Genomic DNA, 20,821 nt, shown 5'->3' with positions numbered 1-20,821 from the left:
TCTCTCCCAGCTCTGGGAGCGGAGTGGGGTCTAGTTAGGGTGACCAGACAGCAAGTGTGAAAAATTGGGATGGGGTGGCAGGTAATAGGTGCCTATGTAAGACAAAGCCCAGAATATCGGGACTGTCCCTATAAAATCGGGACAGCTGATCCCGCTAGGTCTAGCGGTTAGGGGAGGGAGAGTCAGGAGCCAGGACTCCTGGTTTCTTTCCCAGCTTTGGGCCACTGGGTGGCCATGGGCAAGTCACAATCCTCAGGTGTATAAATAGGGGAGCTGAGAGGAGGCGCAGGGAGGCGATTTTACCTCTGTCTTGGTGAGGGGGATCCTGGAATCCTGCGTCCTGTTCTGGGGGCGCATGTGGAAAAGCTGAAGAGGGGACAGAGAAGAGCCCCAGAAACGATCTAAGGCTGGAGAAAAAGGTCTGATGGGGAGAGATGGACGCAGCCCAATCTCCTGAGTGTCTCAGATGGCGGTTGAGAGCTGACTTGGTTATGGGGTCTGAGCACCGTCCCGGGGAGAAATCCTGCGACCTGAAGCCTCTGAGTTAGCAAAGAAAGGCAGCGGAGCCAGTGGCTGGCAGCTGCAGCCAGACAAATCCCAGCTGAGACAGGAGGCACCAGTCTGACATTGAGGGGGAGTCACTGGAGGAACAAACTCCCGAGGGCCGTGGCTCCCTCTTGGACCCAGAACGGGGCCCTTTCTGGAAGGGGCTTTCGCCAAATGCGGTTATTGGGCTCAGTGCAGGGTCACTGGGTGAAACTCGCTGGCCTGCGATGTCCCCCCTGGGGATGGGGAATGGCCCCTCTGGCCTCAAAATCTATAAAAATGACAGTTGCTGCCTCGCGTGGTTTCCCCACCTGTTGGATGTAAAGAATGTGGCTCAGGCTGGCAGCTTGACCCTCGAAACCTTTCCAGGATACATCTGGGCATGAGCTGCCAGCGTGATGCTGTAGCTAATCATAGAACCTTAGGACTAGAAGGGACTTCGAGGTCCTCTAGTCCAGTCCCCTGCACTCAAGGCAGGATGAGGTATTACCCAGACCATCACTGACTGGTGTTTGTCTAACCTGCTCTTAAAAACCTCCAATGATGGAGATTCCACAACCTCCCTAGGCAATTTATTCCAGTGCTTAACCACCCTGACAGGAAGTTTTTTCTAATGTCTAACCTAAATCTCCCTTGCTGCAAGTCCATTGCTTCTTGTCCTATCCTGAGTGGTTATGGAGAATATCTTTTCTCCCTCCTCCTTGTAACAACCTTTTATGTACTTGAAAACCGTTATCATGTCCCCTCTCAGGCTTCTCTTCTCCAGACTAAACAAAACTAATTTTTTCAATCTTCCCTCATAGGTCATGTTTTCTAGACCTTTAATCATTTTTGTTCCTCTTCTCTGGACTTTCTCCAATTTGTCCACATCTTTCCTGAAATGTGGGGCCCAGAACTGGACACAATACTCCAGTTGAGGCCTAATCAGCGCAGAGTAGAGCGGACGAATTACTTCTCGTGTCTTGTTTACAACACTCCTGCTAAGACATCCCAGAGTGATGTTTGCTTTTTATGCAACTGTTACATGGTTTACTCGTATTTAGCTTGTGATCCACTAGAACCCCCAGATCCCTTTCTGCCGTGCTCCTTCCTGGGCCGTCATTGCCCATTTATTGTGTATGCAACTGGTTGTTCCTTCCTAAGTGGAGTGACTTTGCATTTGTCCTTATTGAATTTCATCCTATTTACTTTCAGACCATTTCTCTGGTTCGTCCAGATCATTTTGAATTTTCATCCTATCCTCCAAAGCACTTGCAACCCCTCCCAGCTTGGTATCGTCCACATACTTTGTAAGTGCACTCTCTGTGCCATTATCTAAATGATTGAGGAAGAATATTGAACAGAACAGGACCCAGGACCGATCCCTGTGGATAGCTGGCATTAAGTCTGTATTCATTAAGGATTAGTGTCTCCTTTGTATAGTCGTGGCTGCGAGGGGCATGCCCGGCGCCCATTGTGTTAGGCATTGCACAGACCAGTCTAAAGGTCATCTGAGCGCAGTCGAGGAAGGGGAATGCGCTCAGGTCCCCCAGAGCCCTTCGGGGTGACTCCCTGCCCCCATCCCGGATCGGAGATCACCCCCTTGAGATGGTTGGTGGCCAGGGAACTGGGACCTGCCTCCTGCCAGCCCACGGACGCTGCAAGTCTCGTGTTTGGTTCCCTGCATCATAGCAGAGCTGGGAATGTGAAGGGCTCCTGTGTCGGGGCCCCACTCGCTGCTGTTTCCTGTGCGGGCTGCTCACCCTTTGCAGTAGTGCCGAGAGGCTGCATCTGGGGGGAGAGATACAGGATGAGACAGTCCCTGCCCCGCAGACCTGAGGGCCTCAGTGTGCGTTAGTGTCACCCCGTGTTAACGCTCGGCTGCAGAGGATGAGTCGCTGTGTGTCGTTCCCTGGCCTGGGTTATTCATAGATCGTCCAAGCCAGAAGGGACTGTTGTGAATATCTCGTCTGACCTGCCGTGTGAGGCCGGCCAGGAGGGCAAACTAGTTAACAGTGGGCCCCCATCCATTCTTGTAGCTAGAGCTATTGGACCCCTGCTCCTCCCAGAGCCAGGGAGAGAACCCAGGAGTCCTGGCGCCCAGCCCCCCTGGTCCAACCACTAGACCCCACTCCCCTCCCAGAAGTGGAGGTAGAACCCAGGAGTCCTGGCTCCCAGCCCCTAACAATGGCTGGAGTGCCGCCTCCCCCATCTGCGTGCATGGGTGTCTCTTGTCATCCTCTCTTCCCAATGCCTGTTTCCATCTGGCTGCTGTCCCACCCCATGCCCCTGCCTCACACTCGAGCACCCAGCACTTCAGGGCCTTGTCAGTCCCCCTCCCCCCGGTCAGCCAAGACGGGCACCTGGTGCCTGAACTGCCCAGTGGGAAGGGGCCTTTTATATGTAACCTGCCCCTTCCTGCTGCCTGAGCTGTAGTGAGCCCTCCCCCATCCCTGTGCTGCGGTGTGGAGCCAGCATTGTCCACAGAGCTCTGCAGCAGCATAGGGGGCGTCAGGGGTGCCGCTAGCCCCCTCCCTGGCTCACCCACTGCGGTGGGAATCTTATGGGGGGCATGCAGCTGCTGGGGGAATCGCGATGGCTTCCGCTTGTGCATTTGCAGCCCGGCTGCTGCTGTCTGATCCTGTTGACTCAGCTGGAAGAGGGAAAATCAGAGACAGTCCTGGTCCCCCTTCTCTGTTCGCTTCCCCTGCCCTACACCCTCCCCAAATGTTCCTGATGAGGAACAGGTGCCTCTTGCCACCACAGTTTGGGGGCGTGGGCATGGCTGGCAATACCAGCTGCTTGCCTTTACCGAGTACCTGCTGTGCTGAGTTGCGGCTGCTTCTGGGGTGAGGCATGGGGGCTGTTTATACAGGGCTCTCTTGCCTGGCTCTGACATGCACCTCTGGGGGACGATTTAACAGCAGCACAACAGTGCTATTTAGCAATGTCAATTGGAGAAGGGAAGAGAGAGGGAGATTTGGGTTAGAGGCTGTAATTATAAAGCCAGGAGAAAGGGGTTAACCAAGCCCCTACTGAGTCCAGGTCGATCTCGGCTCAGTCAGGGTCTCTGGGAGCTTCCCCGAGCAGTGGAGGATAAAATGCAGCTCTCCAATTACCCTCCGCCGCCTCCTGTTCGGTTTCAGGTTTTTGTTTTTCCCCTCATGTAAAACTGAATTTTTAATGCTCCCGCCTCACGCTCGATCTGGTTTCTTATTAAATTAGGGGCCGCTTCATTCACGCTCTTAGAATTAGACTGACGGTGGCGCGCAGCTCGAGATGGCTCTGTCGCTTCCCATTACGGGCAGGGGGTCTGTGCCTGGCTCACTGGGATAATCGTCCTACAGAGGGACGAAGCCTAAGAGAGGGCTCTGAAAGCTGGGGGGAGCGGAGAGGGGCTTGGGGGTGGGGGTGTTTGCCAGGCTGGTCCCTCAGCAGCTATGGCTATTTTTAAAAAGTGAAACTGTCTGTGTGTCTGTCCCATTGGCCGTCTGTCCTTTGTGTGCCTCTTTCTCTCTTGCAAAGATCCCTTAGCTGACTGGGAACAAAAAAAGCCTTTTCTTCTGCAGCAAAATCATCAGGCAAAAAAATCTGCCTGGAGCCTTTTTCCTCTCTGGTTTCTCAAACTGATCTAAGTGGAGCACAGAGATGGTGCAATTAGGGTTTGTTTGTTCCACAGGGCTAAGGGGCCCCACTCCCCCGTCACGCCGGGTGCTGCACAGACCTCGCCCTCCCAGCCGAAATGCAGTGGAGGGACTGGGCATGATTCTGGTGGGGGTGGGGGGGTGCCAGTCGTGTTGGGCGCTGTATACGCTCCCACCGGCCGAGATCGAAATGGGTCCCCCCCATTGTGCCAGATGCTGTTCAGTCCCCCAAGCAGAGATTGGGGACCCCTATTGTGCTGGGTGTTGGCCCCCCAGGCTGAGGTTGGGGGGGCCTCCCTTGTGCCTGGTGCTGCCCCCCTTGGCAGAGATCGGAAGGGCCCCCCAGTGAGGCTCGGTGCTGGGCAGACACATAGCTAGGCACAATCCTTGGCCCAAAATGCTCGCAGTCCAAGTGGCCCAAGGCAGAATCATCTCCCCACGTTACAGCTGGGAAGTGAGGTTCTGGGAGACGCAGGAACTGGCCCTGGTCACACGGAGAGCAAGCAGCAGGGCCGGGAAGTGAACCCAGGTGTCCTGAGCCCCAGTCCACAACGCGGGTTTTCTTTGAAGGGGCTGAAGAGGGGAAATTGCAGCCCAAAAGGTTATGGTTCGGCAGAGCTAGCAGAGGGAGGGAGCCGTGAGTGGATACCACAGCCAGCCTGAGAGAGGGGTGCTGGGAGGAGAGTGGGGTCTAGTGGTTAGAGCCGGGGGGGGGGGGGTCTGGGAGCCAGGACTCCTGGGTTCTATCCCAGCTCTGGGAGGGGAGTGGGGTCTAGTGGACTGGGGGATGACTGGGAGCAGTTCTATCCAGGCTGTAGTGTGCTGAGTCAGGCCAGCCACAGTGATTAAAGTATGACCAATTCTTTCCCCATCCCTGTTCAGGGAGTGGGAGCTTCCCCAGCTCCGATCTCTCTGTCCTTTACTCCCTGCTGACCCAGGCAGGTTGCTTTCCCTTTTCTGCATTGTCTGGGTGGAGGGTGTGTGTATCTGTGTGTGTGTGTGCGCGCGGAAACAAAGTGTCCCATGTCCTCCCAGCCAAACAGGAAGAAAGCTGTGGCAGGGACAATAGGTTACTGTCTGTGAAGCAGAGGAGCTGGCACCTTACCCAGCAGCCTGGAAATGCTGGGAGAACTGGGCTGCATCGCCCTGAGCTGTCTGCTGTCCTCACCTCTGCAGCAGGGGACATATGGCCTGCGTGTGTGTGTGTTGGATTTGCATCCATGTCCCTCAAATCCCTGCCCAGATCCCACGCTCTGAGTGCTCCCAGCGTGGATCGACACAGCCTCACAGCTCTGCTGGAGGAGGAGAATGGGCCAGTCGTTAAGGGGCTGGACTGGGAGTCAGGACTCCTGGGTTCTGTACCTGGCTCTGGGAGTGGAGTGGTGTCTAGTGGTTGGAGCAGGGGGCTGGGAGCCAGGACTCCTGGGTTCCATTCGTAGCTTTGCTGCCAACTCACTATGTGATGGTGGTGAGTCATTTACCAGCTGTGTCTGGTGAGTAACAGGTTTTCTGAGATATGAAGCATTTATTAGCAGTTTGTTTCCTCCCCCCCGGGGCCAGCAGGGAGCTGCTGCCGGTGACGGCCCCAGGCCTGGGACAGGCACAGGGCTGTAGTACAAGATGTTGGTCAGTTCCCGTGAGCCAGGTTGGGGTGGGAGCCATGTGATCTCTCAAAGGATGAGTGGGGCTGTGTGTGTGAGTCACATCAAGGGGGAATCCCCATCCGGGAGCAGCAGCCGAGTAGGGGCGGGGAACGGGACTGGGGGCTCATGAAATCAGGGCAACGTCTTGGGCATGTGAGGGCGAAGCTGAATCAATGGAAGTGGCTCAGACAGCGAAGTCCGAGCCGGACCGGCTTTAGCAGCCTGAAAACGCACCGTGCCTTCAGCCCCGCACGCCTGTGTGTGGAAACGCGCAGTCTGTATGGATACAGCCGTGCAGGTACGGGGGGAGCAGGGATGTCTGCATAGAGATGCACATGTGGGGTGTGGAGATGCACACTGGGGGGGGAGATCCAGCACTGTGGCTGACTTGTGCTGTTGTCATGACTCTTGTGGATTCTGGTGTTTCTTCATAAAGACCCAGCTCCCAGGGTCATGTGATTTATTTGAGACTCACCGCTTGTGTTTGGAAAAAGTCCATTCTGGCTCTCCTGGCTGGGGGGGGGAAGAAGGCAAAACGAGCCGAATTGGGGCAGGGGAGAAGAGTTTAAGAAACAAAAACATTGTTTTTTTTGTGGCCCTGAGTCACGAAAATCTCAGATTAGTGACTGTCCAGGGGGAGGAGGAAGCCTTTGTGTAGAGGGTTGGACAGGTGTGTATCTGTGCATGCAGGGGTGGGTGTGTGGATAGAACTTGTGTCTGTGTTGGAATACAACGGCACGTTGGACAGACAGACGGCCGAGGGAGGCTCCCAGACCCTGCATGGGTCTCCTTGGGAGAGCAGCTCTGCTCTCCCAAGTTAGTGGGATGAACCAATCGGGTGCGGGGGAGCCTGTTAAATACACTGCATTTGATCAGCACCTGTGGCAGCGCTCAGCTGGCTGGGCTAAAATTTTCCCGTGGTCCCCTGCTCGATTCTCCCTCGCTCTGGATCGGGGTGCGGAAGGTGACGGCACTTTGAACTGCACGCTTGCTCCTTTGTGCATTCATGGCAGCACGTCAGAAGAGATCTTCACGTGGTGCAGCTCCTGGTGCGCTGGGCTTGCGAAACACAGAGAGTCCAGCTCCCCATGGCATCCCTGCCCGGGTGGGGAGTGGGGCTATTTATATAGGGACCCCGGCCCAATGTTGGGGCTCCCAGCTCTTCCTTTGGGGAGACAATTCAGCCTGATCCATCTCTCTGTGGTGATATTTTCCCATGGTATGCAGCCTAGCTTTTCTCTTTTCTGAACTGGCCCCAGTTGTCCCTTGGCTTTGTCTATATGCAGAGCTGCACCTGTTTAAGATCTGGGTTTAAATGGATTCAGGTAACTGGTGTAAACGGCCCTGTGGACACTGCGGGTTGGCTGGAGGCAGGCTTAGGTCTAAGCGTGCAGTTGTACCGTTTACAAAGCTGCCGCGTTCAGTTCTATCGGTGCAATTCCCTGTGTAGCCCTTGCCCAGGCGTCGTTACTTGGGCAAACGACCCAGGAACAGGAGCGTTTGTTTGCGTGCCCCAAACCCATTGAGTTAAACCCGGGGGCAGAGAAGAGCCGCAGAAATGATCTGAGGGCTGGAGAAGATGCCTTGGAGTGAGACGGAGCGTGCTTGGTCTGGCTAGCGTCTCACAAGGGTCACGAGGTGCAGGGGTCGGGGGGTCGACGTGGTTTCCATCATACGCAGAGTTTACAGTTTGGCTCAGTGGCTCTTGGCACCCCCCTATACACACTGCTCCAACGCCCCTGGGGAGGCGATTGTCCCAGGCACTGAAAGCCTCTCTGAGCCTAGCGGCGAAGCAGAACAGAAACCAGTGACTGGACGGTACAGCCAGACATGGTGCAGTTGGAAACAAGGCACCAGTTCTGAGTGGATTGGGAGGCACTCCCATGGGAAGCAGTGAGTTCTCACTGAGATGCGGGTTTGTGCAGGGGGACGCATGGAAGTCCCTGGCCTGTGATGTACAGCAGGTCAGACTGCAAGACCGAATGGTCCCTGGATCTGTGGGTAGAAGGATCCCTGGTGGGCAAGTAAAGCAGGCCCATAGGCGGAGGGACCATTAGATCATCTAGTCAGACCCCAGAATAACACCTGCAACTTAAATGGCTCTTATTGGAATTAACCCACCAGTAACTCCCTGGGTTTGTGGCTCCCAGACTTCCACATCTCCCTGCCAGAGGGGCGTCCCCAGCGAGGAGCTGGCCAGCTCTGGGCTGCAGGGGCTTGGAGCTCAGAGTGGGATACTCATGGGGGTGTGTCTCTCTTGTTCTTCCCCCCCAATCACTAACCAGCTGAGTCTCTCTCTAGGCTGTGAATCGGGACATCTGGGTCTGTCCTGGCTCTGGGAAGGACTTGGGGTCTAGTGGTTAGAGCAGGGGGGCTGGGTTCTCTTCCTGGCTCTGAGTGGGGAGTGGGGTTAATGGTCAGAGCAGAAGGGCTCCTGGGTTCTATTCTGACTCTGTGAGAGGAATGGGGTCCAGTGGGTCAAATCAGGAGGGTCTGGGAGAGCCGACTCCTGGGTTCCATCCCAACTCTGGGAACGGCATTGGGTCTAGTGGCTGGAGTAGGCCATTCCCTCCCACCCCTGCTAACTGGCTCTGTCTCTCCCCACACAGTGGTGCTGACGCAGCGGGTGAAGGTCCGGAATGAGGTCACGGGCTATGTGGGCGATGAGGCCATGCTGCAATGCCTCTTCCCCGCCACCAGCCCCGACATCAAGGTCAGCCAGGTTACCTGGATGAAGGAGATGGGGGGCAAGAAGCAGAATGTGGCTGTCTATCTCCCGGACCACAAGCCCAACTTCCCCTTGGACAACAGCGGCAGGATCCGGTTTCTGAACGTCTCCCTGCAGGATGCCACGCTGATCATCCAGCCCTTGCGCATGAGTGACGAGGGCACCTACGTCTGTGAATTCGCCACCTACCCTCATGGCAACGAGGATGGGGTCACCACGCTCAGCATCCTGGGTGAGGGGTGCACAGGGACTGTCCCTGGGGGCTCCCAAGGTGGGGAACTGGTTGGGGGGGGGAATGGCACATGGGGCCTTCCCCTCTAGAGTGTGCCAATCCCACCCCAGGGCAGGGGACTGGCTGGGGTGGGGGTGGAGGAATGAGATACAGGCCTTCCCCTCTAGGGGCCACTGGCTCTGATCTGGAGAAGGGCGTATGGGGCTGATGGTTTGGCCTGTGGGTCCCATTTTCTCAGAGAATGGTCTGTGAGGACACCCCTGGGAACAGATGCAGCCTGCGCCGCTCCCAGGGCAGGGGAAGTGGTGAAATCGGTGCCTCGGGGTTCCTCATACCTGTGTCTGGCATGGGCAGAACTGCCTGTGCTAATTGCTTTAATTAACGATGGGGAAAGCATCATAAAGCATGGCGACCAAGACGCTCTCGGTGGGCAGCTGCTGGGAAAGGGATTTTCAGGGACGGGAACTTGGCTAGGAGGGTCCGGGGGGTTGGGACTCAGGACTCCTGGTTCTGCTCCCATGGAGCTTGGCCAAGTCCAATCTCTGTGCAGCGCCCGGTACGATGGGGCCCCTGACCTTGGCTGGAGGAGCCTGGGGAACACCACTAGCTAACCCTGCCCTCTGGTCCCCCCAGCCAGGCCCACCAACACGGCGGAGTCGCGGAAGGTGGTGGCAGGTAACACCACGATCCCAGTGGCCGTCTGCACCTCAGCCAACGGCAAACCCCCTGCCCAGATCAAGTGGCTCTCCACCCTCCCCGGCAACTTCAATGCCTCCGAGATGACCAATGGAGACGGCACCGTCACCGTCACCAGCCAGTTCAACATGGTGCCCACGGCGGCAGCAGACCAGCAGCAAATCACCTGCGTCATCAGCCAGAGGACACTGGCTGCGCCGGAGAACATCCCGGTCGTGCTGTCCGTGCTGTGTGAGTGACGGGGCCGGGGCTCATGGATCCCATCCGCCGCTCTGGGAGGGGAGTGCGGGCTGGTGGGTTAGAGCAGGAGGGCTGGGAGCCAGGACTCCTGGGTTCTATCCCTGTCCCTGGTGGGGGAGTGGGGTCTAGTGGGCTAGAGGGGGGGCAGGGGCTGGGAGCCGGGACTCCTGGGTTCTCTCCATGGCTGTGGGGCAGGGATAGCTCGGGCCCCAAAGGCAGCCGGCAGAGTCTGACCAACTCCTCTGCTCTCTCCACAGACCCCCCCCAAGTCACTATCGATGGCTATGATGACAACTGGTATGTGAGCCGGAGTGAGGCCGTGCTGAGATGCGCGGCCAAAGGGAACCCCAAACCCACCCAATACTCCTGGAGCACGTGAGTCCCTGCACAGGCCCATGGGGGAGGAGAGGCTGCTGTTAGACCCCCCCCCCCCCAAACACACTAGCTGACTCCTAGGTTGGGGTCTAGAGGGTTAGAGCAGGGGGGGCTGGGAGCCAGGATTCCTGGGTTCTATCCCTGGCTCTGGGAGGCAAGTGGGGCCTAGCAGGTTAGAGCATGGGGGGCTGGAAGGCAGTGTTCCCTCTAATTTTTCCTACCCATGTGCGGAATGAATTTTGTTATGTACACCAATATGGAGGTGATGTGTCACACCTCCCCTCCATATTGGTGTACGGTACATAACAAAATTCATGTGGGGGGGGGGCGAGGGGTTCGGAGTATGGGAGGGGGCTCAGGGCTTGGGCGGGGGAGGGGTGAAGTCTCCAGCTGGGGGTGCAGGCTCTGGAGTGAGGCCGAGGATGAGGGGTTTGGGGTGCAGGCTGCCCTGGGGCTACGGCAGGGAGAGAGGACTCCCCTCAGCCCTCTCTCCCCGCAGCAGCACCTGGGCTGGGGGGGGAGGGGCGCCTTTCCCACAGCCATGGCACCTGCACGGGCTGGGCTGGGCTGGGACCCGGGGAGCGGTGCGTCTCCCTCGGCCACAGCAGGTCTGTGACGGGGCTGGGCTGGGCCCAGGCCTGGGGGAGAGGAATCTTAGGCTGGGAGCCAGGACTCCTGGGTTCTGTCCTTGGCTCTGGGAGGGGAGTGGGGTCTAGAGGGTTAGAGCAGGGGGGCTGGGAGCCAGGACTCCTGGGTTCTGTCCTTGGCTCTGGGAGGGGAGTGGGGTCTAGAGGGTTAGAGCAGGGGGGCTGGGAGCCAGGACTCCTGGGTTCTGTCCTTGGCTCTGGGAGGGGAGTGGGGTCTAGAGGGTTAGAGCAGGGGGGCTGGGAGCCAGGACTCCTGGGTTCTGTCCTTGGCTCTGGGAGGGGAGTGGGGCCTAGAGGGTTAGAGCAGGGGGGCTGGGAGCCAGGACTCCTGGGTTCTGTCCTTGGCTCTGGGAGGGGAGTGGGGTCTAGAGGGTTAGAGCAGGGGGGCTGGGAGCCAGGACTCCTGGGTTCTGTCCTTGGCTCTGGGAGGGGAGTGGGGTCTAGAGGGTTAGAGCAGGGGGGCTGGGAGCCAGGACTCCTGGGTTCTGCCCCCATCGTGGGAGAAGGGATGTTCCAGGGTCCAACGAGATTACGTTTAAAGGAGGGGTGGCAGGTCCTGGGTCACTGTGCTGCTCCCATCGGGAGGAGGAAATGAAAACATAAACCAGCTCGCAAACCTGTTTTTCTAGGTTGTCAGAGGCCTCAGCTCCTGTTCTGCTGGGTAGCGGGGCCCCAAACTCCCAGAGCCAGGGTAGCGAGGGGCACTGTCTGTACCCTGGGCTGGCCTGTCCCTGTGGCAGACTCGGCTGGCTGGGAGGGGGCTGTCTCTTTGGAGGCTGATGGGTCTGAACCCACCCGGGAGGAACAGCTGCACCCGCCCCCCCCCCCCCCCCCCGCACTGCTAGGAGCCCGGGCTGAAAGGAGAGCGGCTGGGGTGGGGGGTCGGTGTATGGCAGCCACGCTTACGTTGCGCATCGGAGGGGTTATCTGGGGGGCCCCACCCAGCCCCTGGCACAGAGCTCAGAAGTGCTGTGCCAGTGGCAGTCCCCCGCTCCCCATGGTGTGACGGCAGCAAGTATGTTGGGGGTTGTTCCTGCTTTGAATGCACAAGGAGTCAAACGGCTAGAGCCGGGGGGAGGGGAGGCTGGGAGCCAGGACTCCTGGGTTCTATCCCCGGCTCTGGGAGGGGAGTGGGGTCTAGTGGTTAGAGCAGGGGGCTGGGAGCCAGGACTCCTGGGTTCTATCCCCGGCTCTGGGAGGGAAGTGCGGTCTAGTAGGTAGAGCATGGGAGGGGGCTGGAAGCCAGGACAAACCCGAGGTCTGAGAAGGGTGTGGGGTGGGTATGCTGGGAGTCAGACCCCCCTGCCCTGGTCTCTAACCAGTCTCTCCTCTCCCCTCCCTTCCCCCAGCCCCAGTGGGACGCTGCCCCCCACGGTGCAGGTACAGGGTGACCGGCTGGTGGTGCAGTCGGTGGACGTGGCGGTGAACACGACCTTCATCTGCCAGGTCACTAATAGCGTGGGGACGACACGGGTTGAGCAGACCGTCCTGGTGCGAGGTGAGTGCGCGGGGGTCCTTCCCTGGTGGCTGAGAATGGGGGGTGTCCCCTCCCCCAGCAGGGTGAAGGGTGTGTCATCTGGGACCAGGGTCTGTTCAAAGGGCTGGAGGAGCGCAGGGTAGGGGTGGGAGTTGGGGGTGTCTGTGTGCCACGGGGTGGGGGGCTCCCAGGGGAAGGTGGCAGGGTCTCATGCAGGGATATTGGGTAAGTTCCAGGGGGTGGGGCTCCCAGGGGTGCGGGAAGGGTGTCTGTGTCATGCCCTGGGAGGCAAAGGGGCCCGTCTTGGGGGAGAGAAGGTGTCCCTGCAAATGCCCCTCCCCCCCCCGCTTCATCCCCTCTCCCCAAGGCATTGCTCTGGTCCCTGCCTGAGCCTGTGAGCGAGGGAGGGGCTGCGAGGGGGTGCAAAGGCCCACTTAGCTGGTGGAAGCTGCTTGGGGAATGTGTTACACCTCATTGTCTTTTCTGGGGGTGTGGTGGGCTCTCCCACACCCCTGCTGGCTTCCCCCCACTCCCCCACCTCCTCAGGGGTCCCACAGCCCAGGAGCTGGGGTAATCTTCCCCCAACTTCAGCTTCTCCTAATGAGTCGGGGCTAGGCTGGCCTCAGGACTCCTGGGTTCTCTCTCGGGTTCTTAGGGGTGGGAGGCGGGGGCTGGGCTGGCCTCAGGACTCCTGGGTTCTCTCTCTGGTTCTTAGGGGTGATGAGGATGCCTGTGACTGTCCTGTGTCAAATAATTATCTGCCCTGAGGATTTGCACCTAGGTGCAAGGCTCCTGCAGCAGCCAGGCAGCATGTGTGAGCATTAGTATGGGGTCAAGGGGTGGGGGGCAGTTAATACCCAAGTGCATTGTGGGAGGGCAGGGCAAACCAGGTGCATTGTGGAGGAGTGTGTGTGGCATATATCACTAACCAGGTGCATTGTGGGGCAGGGGATGGGGGATGTGCCATTAGCCAGATGCATGGGAGGGCAGGGGGTGAGGCCTGTGCCAACAGCCGGTTGCATTGTGGAGAGGGGGACAGGGGCTTGGTGTGTGCACATAGCCAGGTGCATTGTGGGGGATGGGGATGCAGGGGCCCAGGTGCATTGTGGGGAGGGGTCGTGCAGGGGCCCAGGTGCATTGTGGGGACTGGTCGTGCAGGGGCCCAAGTGCATTGTGGGCTTGGGCGGGGTGTGAGTTTGTGGGGCGCTGGGCAGAGCGGGGAAGGGAGGGGAGACCCCGTCTTGGCCCCAGGAGGACCCGGCTCTGCATGGAAGCGCCGCCTCAGATGACAAAGGGGTCGCCACGACCCTCCCCCTGCCCCCAACGGCTCCATCCGCGGCTCTTCTGCCCAGCGGCACGTGGCGAGCAACACCCCCTCCCCGAAGCTTGGAGAGTGACCCCCTGCCCCCGTCTTTTCTCTACTCCAGAGCACCCCATGAAGCTGCAGAGCAGCGCCGGAGCCGTGGCTGGGGGCCTCGTCGGGGGCATCCTGGCCCTCGCCCTGCTGGGGGCTCTGGTATTCTTCCTGCTCCGCCGGCGCCGCGCCCGGCCCCCTCTCAAGGGCGTCTATGACCCCACCACCCGCGTCTTCGGCAATGGTGCTGCCCCGCCCCCCAACTTAATCTACCGCCCTGACTCGGAGCTGGACCGGCCCCTCAAGGCCACGCCGGGCGAGGGGGCCCCTGGGGAGCGGCCCGGCCCCTACAGCTACCCCGGCCAGCGGCACGAGGAGGAGGAGGAGGAGCGGCTTGACGAGGTGGGGCCCATGTTGCGGCTCAGCGCCCACCCTGGGCACGGCGCTCCGAGTGGCTACGAGGAGGACGACATGGAGTCGCAGCACGACGGGTCCATCATCTCCAAGACGGCTGTCTATGTGTGACCGCCCTGCCCTGGGGGGAGCCGAGACAATGGGGGGTGAACCCCTCGCGGGCGAGGACAAGAGTGTCTGGGGAGCAGAGATGGATTAACTCAGGGGGCTGCGGAAACTCCCAGGGGGCGACAAGCTGCTGGGGGGCCATGGACGCTGGACTTCTGACGCATGATCCCGCCAGCCCCAGGCAGTAGGCGGGTCTCGGCTGCCTGGCCAGGTGGGAGGAGATGCGCCCTTGTGTCTGGGGAGAGGCTCCGTTGACACCCATGTGCTGGGATGGGGACGCTCTGCTCGGGGTGAACACATGGGGCTGGGGACTCTGGAGTGCCGGGAAGGGGGGCAGGATGGGGAGATGACAACCCCCTGCCCCCACAACAGGAAGGTTTGTGCTGATGCCTTGGTTTTTGTACAATAGAGTAGTTCCTGAGCCAGGCATTGGGAGGGGGACTGGGGCTGTGCCGGGGTGCCCCAGCCTGGCTGGAAATGGGGGAATGCAGACCCTCCCCCTTTAAAAGCTGACCCACGCAGCTCCCTGGATTCAAGATGTGATTTGCCTGATTCTGCCCCACCTGGAATGAGAGCGGGAGAGTCTGTGACTCTCTCTCTGTTTGGGGGGGCTTCCCCGAGGCGCACCCTATGTCTGTGACCTGCCCAGCTTTGGGGGTGGATGGCCCTGGGGCGCCCAGTGTGCACGTGCCCTAGGGAGTGCCATTTCTCCCTTGTCTCCCAGTGTCCATGTGACACACTGTTTACACCCCCCCCCCCCATGCACTGTTCCCCCCACTGTGTCTTACGGTGCCAGCTCCTCCGCCCCCTTGTGTAAATATTCTGAGCCCCCCAGAGCGGTTATTTTCAGAGTGTACTGGTTGCTATGGCACTGTCACCGTCTGTCTCCATTTGTGTGTAATAAAGTCTCTTTGGAACCCAGGCCCAGCCCTGTCTCTTCTCATTGCTGGGGGGGCTGAAAAGAGTATTGATGGGGGTCGGGGGGCAGGGCACAGTACCAAGGGCTGCGTGGGTGGTGGGGGGAAGAGTCTGCATTATTGCGGGGGGACATATGCATGAAGGCAGGTATGTTTGGGAGGGCAGCTGTGTATGGGGCCAAGGAGGGCGTGCTGGGGGGCGCTGTGTTGACGCACGCGGCATCAAGGCGGGCATGCTGGGGGGGGTGCAGTGCCAAGGAGGATGTGCTGGGGGGGGCACATGGCACCATGAAGGGTGTGCAGGGGGGGTGCATAGTGCCAAGGCTGGCGTGCTGGGGGGGCACAGTGCCAAGGCGGGTGTCCTGGGGACTCCCATAGTGCCAAGGCGGGCGTGCTGTGAGGGTCGCATAGTGTCAAGGGGGGCATGCTGGGGAAGGCGCGGTGCCAAGGCGTGCGTGCTGGGGGGGCACAATGCTAAGGCGGGCGTGCTGGGGGCTCATACAGGAGGTGAGTGGGGGAGGGCACGTGCATTACTGCAGGGCATGCTGGGGGGGCACGATGCCAAAGTGGGCGTGCTGGGGGGGCACAGTGCCAAGGCGTGCGTGCTGGGGGCTCATACAGGAGGTGAGTGGGGGAGGGCGCGTGCATTACTGCAGGGCATGCTGGGGGGGCACGATGCCAAAGTGGGCATGCTGGGGGGGCACGATACCAAGGCGGGCGTGCTGGGGGCTCATACAGGAGGTGAGTGGGGGAGGACGCGTGCATTACTACAGGGTGGGCATGGGAGAGAGCCGGCTGGAGGCACACTGGAAATGCATTGTTAGCGTGGTGAGGGGTGTCTATGGGGCATTGCGCTGGAGGGGTATAGAAGGTGGGGTGTATGGGGACAGCGAATGGCCGACCATCTAGAGATGGCCAGAAACGACTTCTGTGGGCAGGAAAAAAAAACAAACTTTCCAACTGAAACAGCTGGTGCTTTTTGTTGTGCGGTCACAGAAATTTCCTTTTTAATCAACACAAAAAAAATCCCCGGGGGGGGTGACATCAGACACCCCTCCCCCCCCAGCTTACAGGCAGTGTCTGGGGCGATGGAAAGCGTCAGTGGGACCCACTTCCCAAACCCAGCCTGCTCTGGGGCGGTTGGAAAACCTGGGAAGTGCCCATTTTATGGGTAGCCGCCAGGTCGGTGGCCGGCTCGGGGAGGGGGTTGCCCGGCTCTGTCGGCACCGCACACGTTCTGCCGTTCTCGCGCCCTGCTCCCTGTTGTGCCTTCCTAGACTGCGGGCCGGGCGGGAGCCCGTCTGACGGGGGAAGGGTCGGCCTGGTGGGCTGGGGGCCCATTGCCCCTGGCTGGGGCCTGGGCCCACCCTGTGGGACTGGGGAGGCCTGTGGGTGTTGCTGCAGGTGTCTGTGGTTTCAGGCCCGCGTCACCACAAGCGGCATCCGCTCAGGTGTGAAATGTGGTTTATGGTTCGTGCAGAGGCCACGTTGAGAGGAGCTGGGGCAACATGTCAGGGGTGGGGGAGCCGGGACACTAGTAAGGGGCCCCCAGACTGACTTGCTCTCCTGGGTTCTGTATTGGGGCTCCTCCCCCCACTCCTTCCTAATTCTCTGCTGCCCCCCTCCCCCGCTGCCAGAATTCACCCCTTTCCCCTCTGCCACCCACCTCCCCTGCTGCCGGGATCCCCCTAATTCTCTGTGACCTGGGCTACCAGTGCTGCCCACCCAGGCTGGAGGAGCTGGGGAGACCCGGGCTCTGCGATCTGTTGTGGGACTTGCCCCCCCACCCCCACCCCCCGTGCTGCTCTGGCATGGCTTTGCAGGCCTGGGGCAGCCCCCCTCCAGCCCCCATGCCCCTTGGGAGCTTGTGGTGTCAGTTCAGCAGTGCTGCGGTTGGTTTTTGGCCGACCTGGCCCTGACCCGGCAGCTCCCGGCTTTGAAGTGCTGGCAGCTGTTCCACGCTTGCTGGGACTGGGCAGTAGCCGACAGTTCCCTAATGCTACCTCACAGCACTGGAAAGGCCTGGGACCCGCCCCCAGCCCAGGGGAGGGCCCATCTAGCCCAGCGTCCTGTCTCCCATCCGGAGCTGTGTGTCAGAGGGGAGGTGTGAGACCCTGCAGGGTGGTGATTGGCCACTCCTCCCACCCCTCATCCTGACCCTCCTCGAGATCGGGGTCACACCATGCTGGGGGCATAAGGGGGTTAGTACCTTGCCAGAAGTTGCTGCTGTTCTTTCCCTGGGTGACTACCCATGTCTGGTAGCAGTGAGTTCCACAGGCTCACGTGCCTTGAGTGGGAGTCGCTTCCTTTCATCCGTTGGGAATCTCCTGCCTGACGCTCTTGCTGAGCGTCCCCTTGGCTAAGCGAGGGGTTGGGGGCAGACAGGGACCCCTCCCCCAAGGAGCCTCAGTCTTGCTGAATCACAGCAGGGGGCTGGGACACCTGTCTTGCCCGGCTGCAGCCCCAAGGGTAGCATGCGGCGGGGGTCTGAGGGCAGCTTTTGTAGGTGCCTAAAGACCAATTAACTGAAGTCCTCCTAAGGGGGTTGGACTAGATGACCTCTTGAGGTCCCTTCCAACTCTGATATTCTATGATTCTATGATTCTAAGGGCTGGGAGCTGAAGGGTAACAGTAGCCGTAATGGGGCCATTCCCCTTTTACATGAGTGCAGCCCCCCAGGCTCCCCCATCCTCCCCGCAGGGGACTGGCCCTGGCTCCCTTTCCCGCCGCTGACCTGAGCTGAAGCTGCTGAGTTAAAAATAGCACCTGCCTCTCTCCCAGCCCTGAGCTGGGCTCTAGATCTGGGGGAATGGGCTGGTCACAGCCTGTGGGGTGGGTGCAGGCTGGGTGAGGGCATGCCAGGCAGCATGCAGGGACGGGGTGTATGCCAGGTAGGGGACTTCTGTGCAGGATGAGGTCATGACAACAGGAGGGGTGCATGCTAGGCAGGGGGTCTCTGGGGTTGGGGTGCATGTTAGGCAGGGGGTCTGTGTGGGGTTGGGGTGCATGCTAGACAGGGGGTCTCTGGGGTTGGGGTGCATGTTAGGCAGGGGGTCTGTGCGGGGTTGGTGGGGGTGCATGCTAGGCAGGGGGTCTCGGTGGGGGTGCATGCTAGGCAGGGCGTCTCTGTGGAGTTGGGGGTGCATGCTAGACAGGGGGTCTGTGGGGTTGAGGTGCATGTTAGGCAGGGGGTCTGTGTGGGGTTGGGGTGCATGTTAGGCAGGGGGTCTGTATGGGGTTGGGGTGCATGTTAGGCAGGGGGTCTCTGGGGAGTTGGTGGAGTACATGCTAGGCAGGGGGTCTCTGGGGTTGGTTTGCATGCTAGACAGGGGGTCTGTGGGGTTGAGGTGCATGTTAGGCAGGGGGTCTGTGCGGGGTTGGTGGGGGTGCATGCTAGGCAGGGGGTCTCGGTGGGGGTGCATGCTAGGCAGGGGGTCTCTGGGGAGTGGGGGTGCATGCTAGGCAGGGCGTCTCTGGGGAGTGGGGGTGCATGCTAGGCAGGGGGTCTCGGTGGGGCTGCATGTTAGGCAGGGGGTCTGTGCGGGGTTGGTGGGGGTGCATGCTAGGCAGGGGGTCTGTGGGGGTTGGTGGGGGTGCATGTTAGGCAGGGGGTCTCTGGGGGTTGGTGGGGGTGCATGTTAGGCAGGGCGTCTCTGGGGAGTGGGGGTGCATGCTAGGCAGGGGGTCTCTGGGGGGTGGGGGTGCATGTTAGGCAGGGCGTCTCTGGGGAGTGGGGGTGCATGTTAGACAGGGGGTCTGTGGGGTTGGGGTGCATGCTAGGCAGGGGGTTGCTGTAGGGCGGGGGTGGCAGTCAGGTGCCGGGACTGTGCTCAGCTCCATGCCTGCTGCTCTCTGCAGCCCAAGGGGAATCCCTTGGGGTGAAGGCAGAAGTGAAAGGGTGAGTCCTCAAGCACCGGTGGGTGACGCCATCCCCAAGACTCTCCCTCCCCTGTCTCTGCCTGTTCCTGGAAGTCCTGTGACTTCCTCTCTGCAGCTCTCCTGAGCTGCGGGCGTAGTTCTAAGTGGCTGTGGTGTATAAATAGCCCATGTTTATTCCTGGCAGGGGAGTGGGGCTGCAGGGAGAAGCCGGGATTTTCCCAGGGCTCAATGGTAAGGAGTTGCTGGGAGGATGCCTGGAGGTTAGAGACAAGTGTAGCCCATCTGTGTTTGTGCAGCGCCCGGCGCAGGGGGCTCCTGCTCTGTGACCTCTCTCTGGTGTCTGTCTGAGCCTGTAGGGGTCGCACTCCATGTCATGTAGCTTTTCTCCCCAAAAACCGCAGGCTAGAACTTCCCTTTTGTAAAGTGTGCAAGCCGAGCTCCTCCCCTCAGCCCGTGACTCCGGGAGCTGGGGGGTTATGGGACATCCCTCCACCTTGGCCCATCTCTCTGGGGGGCTGTGGAATTAGCAGGGAGCTGTTCTGCAGCTGCCTGTAGCAATTGCTCTGATGCTGAAGGATCGGCAGATGGTTCGATAATGTGTGGACCCTTTGGATCCACCTGTAGCAAAGCGCAGGTGGGACTGACCAGGAGCCAGTTCCCGTCCCGCTTCGGCTCTTCCCCAGTGTCTGTAAATGCCGAGTCACTGGAACAGGTTTTCTGTTTATGCAAAGGGGAAACACCAAGCCAGAGCCTGGTGTCCTATTTCCGTTTCATCAAAACATTTATAGGGAAACACCATTTCCCCCCCACACCCTGGCTGTTTCCTGCCAAGAGGGGGGAGGGTGGGAGAAACTGTCCAGCCGGGGATCTCAGCGCACTTTGCTGTACTGCTCCTCCCCCCAGGGGCTGTCCCCATACAGAGCGCGAGCCCCTGGCTGAGCTCGGAGACTCACCACTGCAGGGGCTTTGCCCCATGGGCCCACCCTAAGGGACATGCCCTCCTAGGCACATGAAGGCTGGGGGGAGCAGGGGATGGATCTCTGCTCCTGAGTCCTAGGCAAGGGCTTAACCATTGGACCATCCTGCCTTCCCTTTGGGAGGGGGTCACTAGCCCGGCATCCTATCACCCTCCCTGCCCAGTGCCTGTGGCCTCTGGTAATGTGCCCCTCAGGGAACTGGCCTCTGATCCCTGAATCTCAGGTCGGGGAGCTGGGGGACCAGGGTTCTCAAAGTTGGGGGATCTCAACTGGGGGAGTCTTGGGGCCCCACAGCCCAGGAGGGGGCTGGGGGTCTCAGCTGGGCAGGGTCTCTGGGCCCCAGGCCCCGAGAGATAGGAATGGGGGGGGTTTCACAGCTGGGGGGCCTTGGAGCCCCAGAGCCCAGGGAGGAGCTGGGGAACCGGGGTTCACAGTTGGGGGGGTCTCTTCTGGGGGGTTCACAGCTGGGGGGTCTCAGGGCCACAGAGCTGAGGAGGGAGATGGGGAGTGGAGGGATGGGGGGGGTTCACAGCTGGGGAGTCTCAGGGCCCCACAGCCTGGGAAGGAGCTGGGGGGCAGGGGTTCACAGCTGGGGGAGGTCTCAGCCCCAGAGCCCAGGAGGGAGATGGGGAGACCAAGGGTCTGAGCTGTGGGGTCCCAGGCCCATGCCACCTGGGGGGGCAGGGGCTGAGGGGCGGATGAGAGCTGGGCACACACCAAGGCTGAAGGTGAAACCTGAAGTGCACCAGTCCAGCTGCAGCTGCACAGGGCCACGTAAGGGGGTGCTGAGTCTGGGGTCACATAAACACTAGTTTGGAGCCCATGGGGGGGGGGAAGAGCCAGTGCTTGTCTGCAGGTGGGGTGGGGGTGGTGCGAGAAGGGGGGACCGTGGGGGGATGGGAGCTGTGGGGGGATGGGGGGGCTGGCTGCAGGCCCGGTGGAGTGAGGCCAAGGGAGTCGGACTT

The 20,821-nt window shown here is 60.2% G+C and overlaps 1 protein-coding gene across 2 annotated transcripts in view; it reads left to right on the top strand.

The window, feature by feature from the left end:
- The window catches only part of NECTIN2 (nectin cell adhesion molecule 2), a 34,919-nt gene that overhangs the window by 8,271 nt on the left and 5,827 nt on the right, over positions 1-20,821 (top strand). The window contains exons 2-6 of one of the 2 annotated variants that reach the window (XM_065574495.1): positions 8,422-8,772; positions 9,406-9,699; positions 9,966-10,083; positions 12,080-12,228; positions 13,635-15,005. In XM_065574495.1, the coding sequence (XP_065430567.1) occupies positions 8,422-8,772; positions 9,406-9,699; positions 9,966-10,083; positions 12,080-12,228; positions 13,635-14,086 (1,364 nt within the window). In that variant the 3' untranslated portion in view covers positions 14,087-15,005. Of the gene's footprint in view, positions 1-8,421; positions 8,773-9,405; positions 9,700-9,965; positions 10,084-12,079; positions 12,229-13,634; positions 15,006-20,821 lie in introns of those variants that run through there. The other variant, XM_065574494.1, reaches the window with a different exon arrangement.

The sequence above is a fragment of the Chrysemys picta genome, chromosome 20 (assembly GCF_011386835.1).
Source record: "Chrysemys picta bellii isolate R12L10 chromosome 20, ASM1138683v2, whole genome shotgun sequence".
NCBI lineage: Eukaryota > Metazoa > Chordata > Testudines > Emydidae > Chrysemys > Chrysemys picta.
This window is presented reverse-complemented; position numbering and strand designations above follow the sequence as displayed.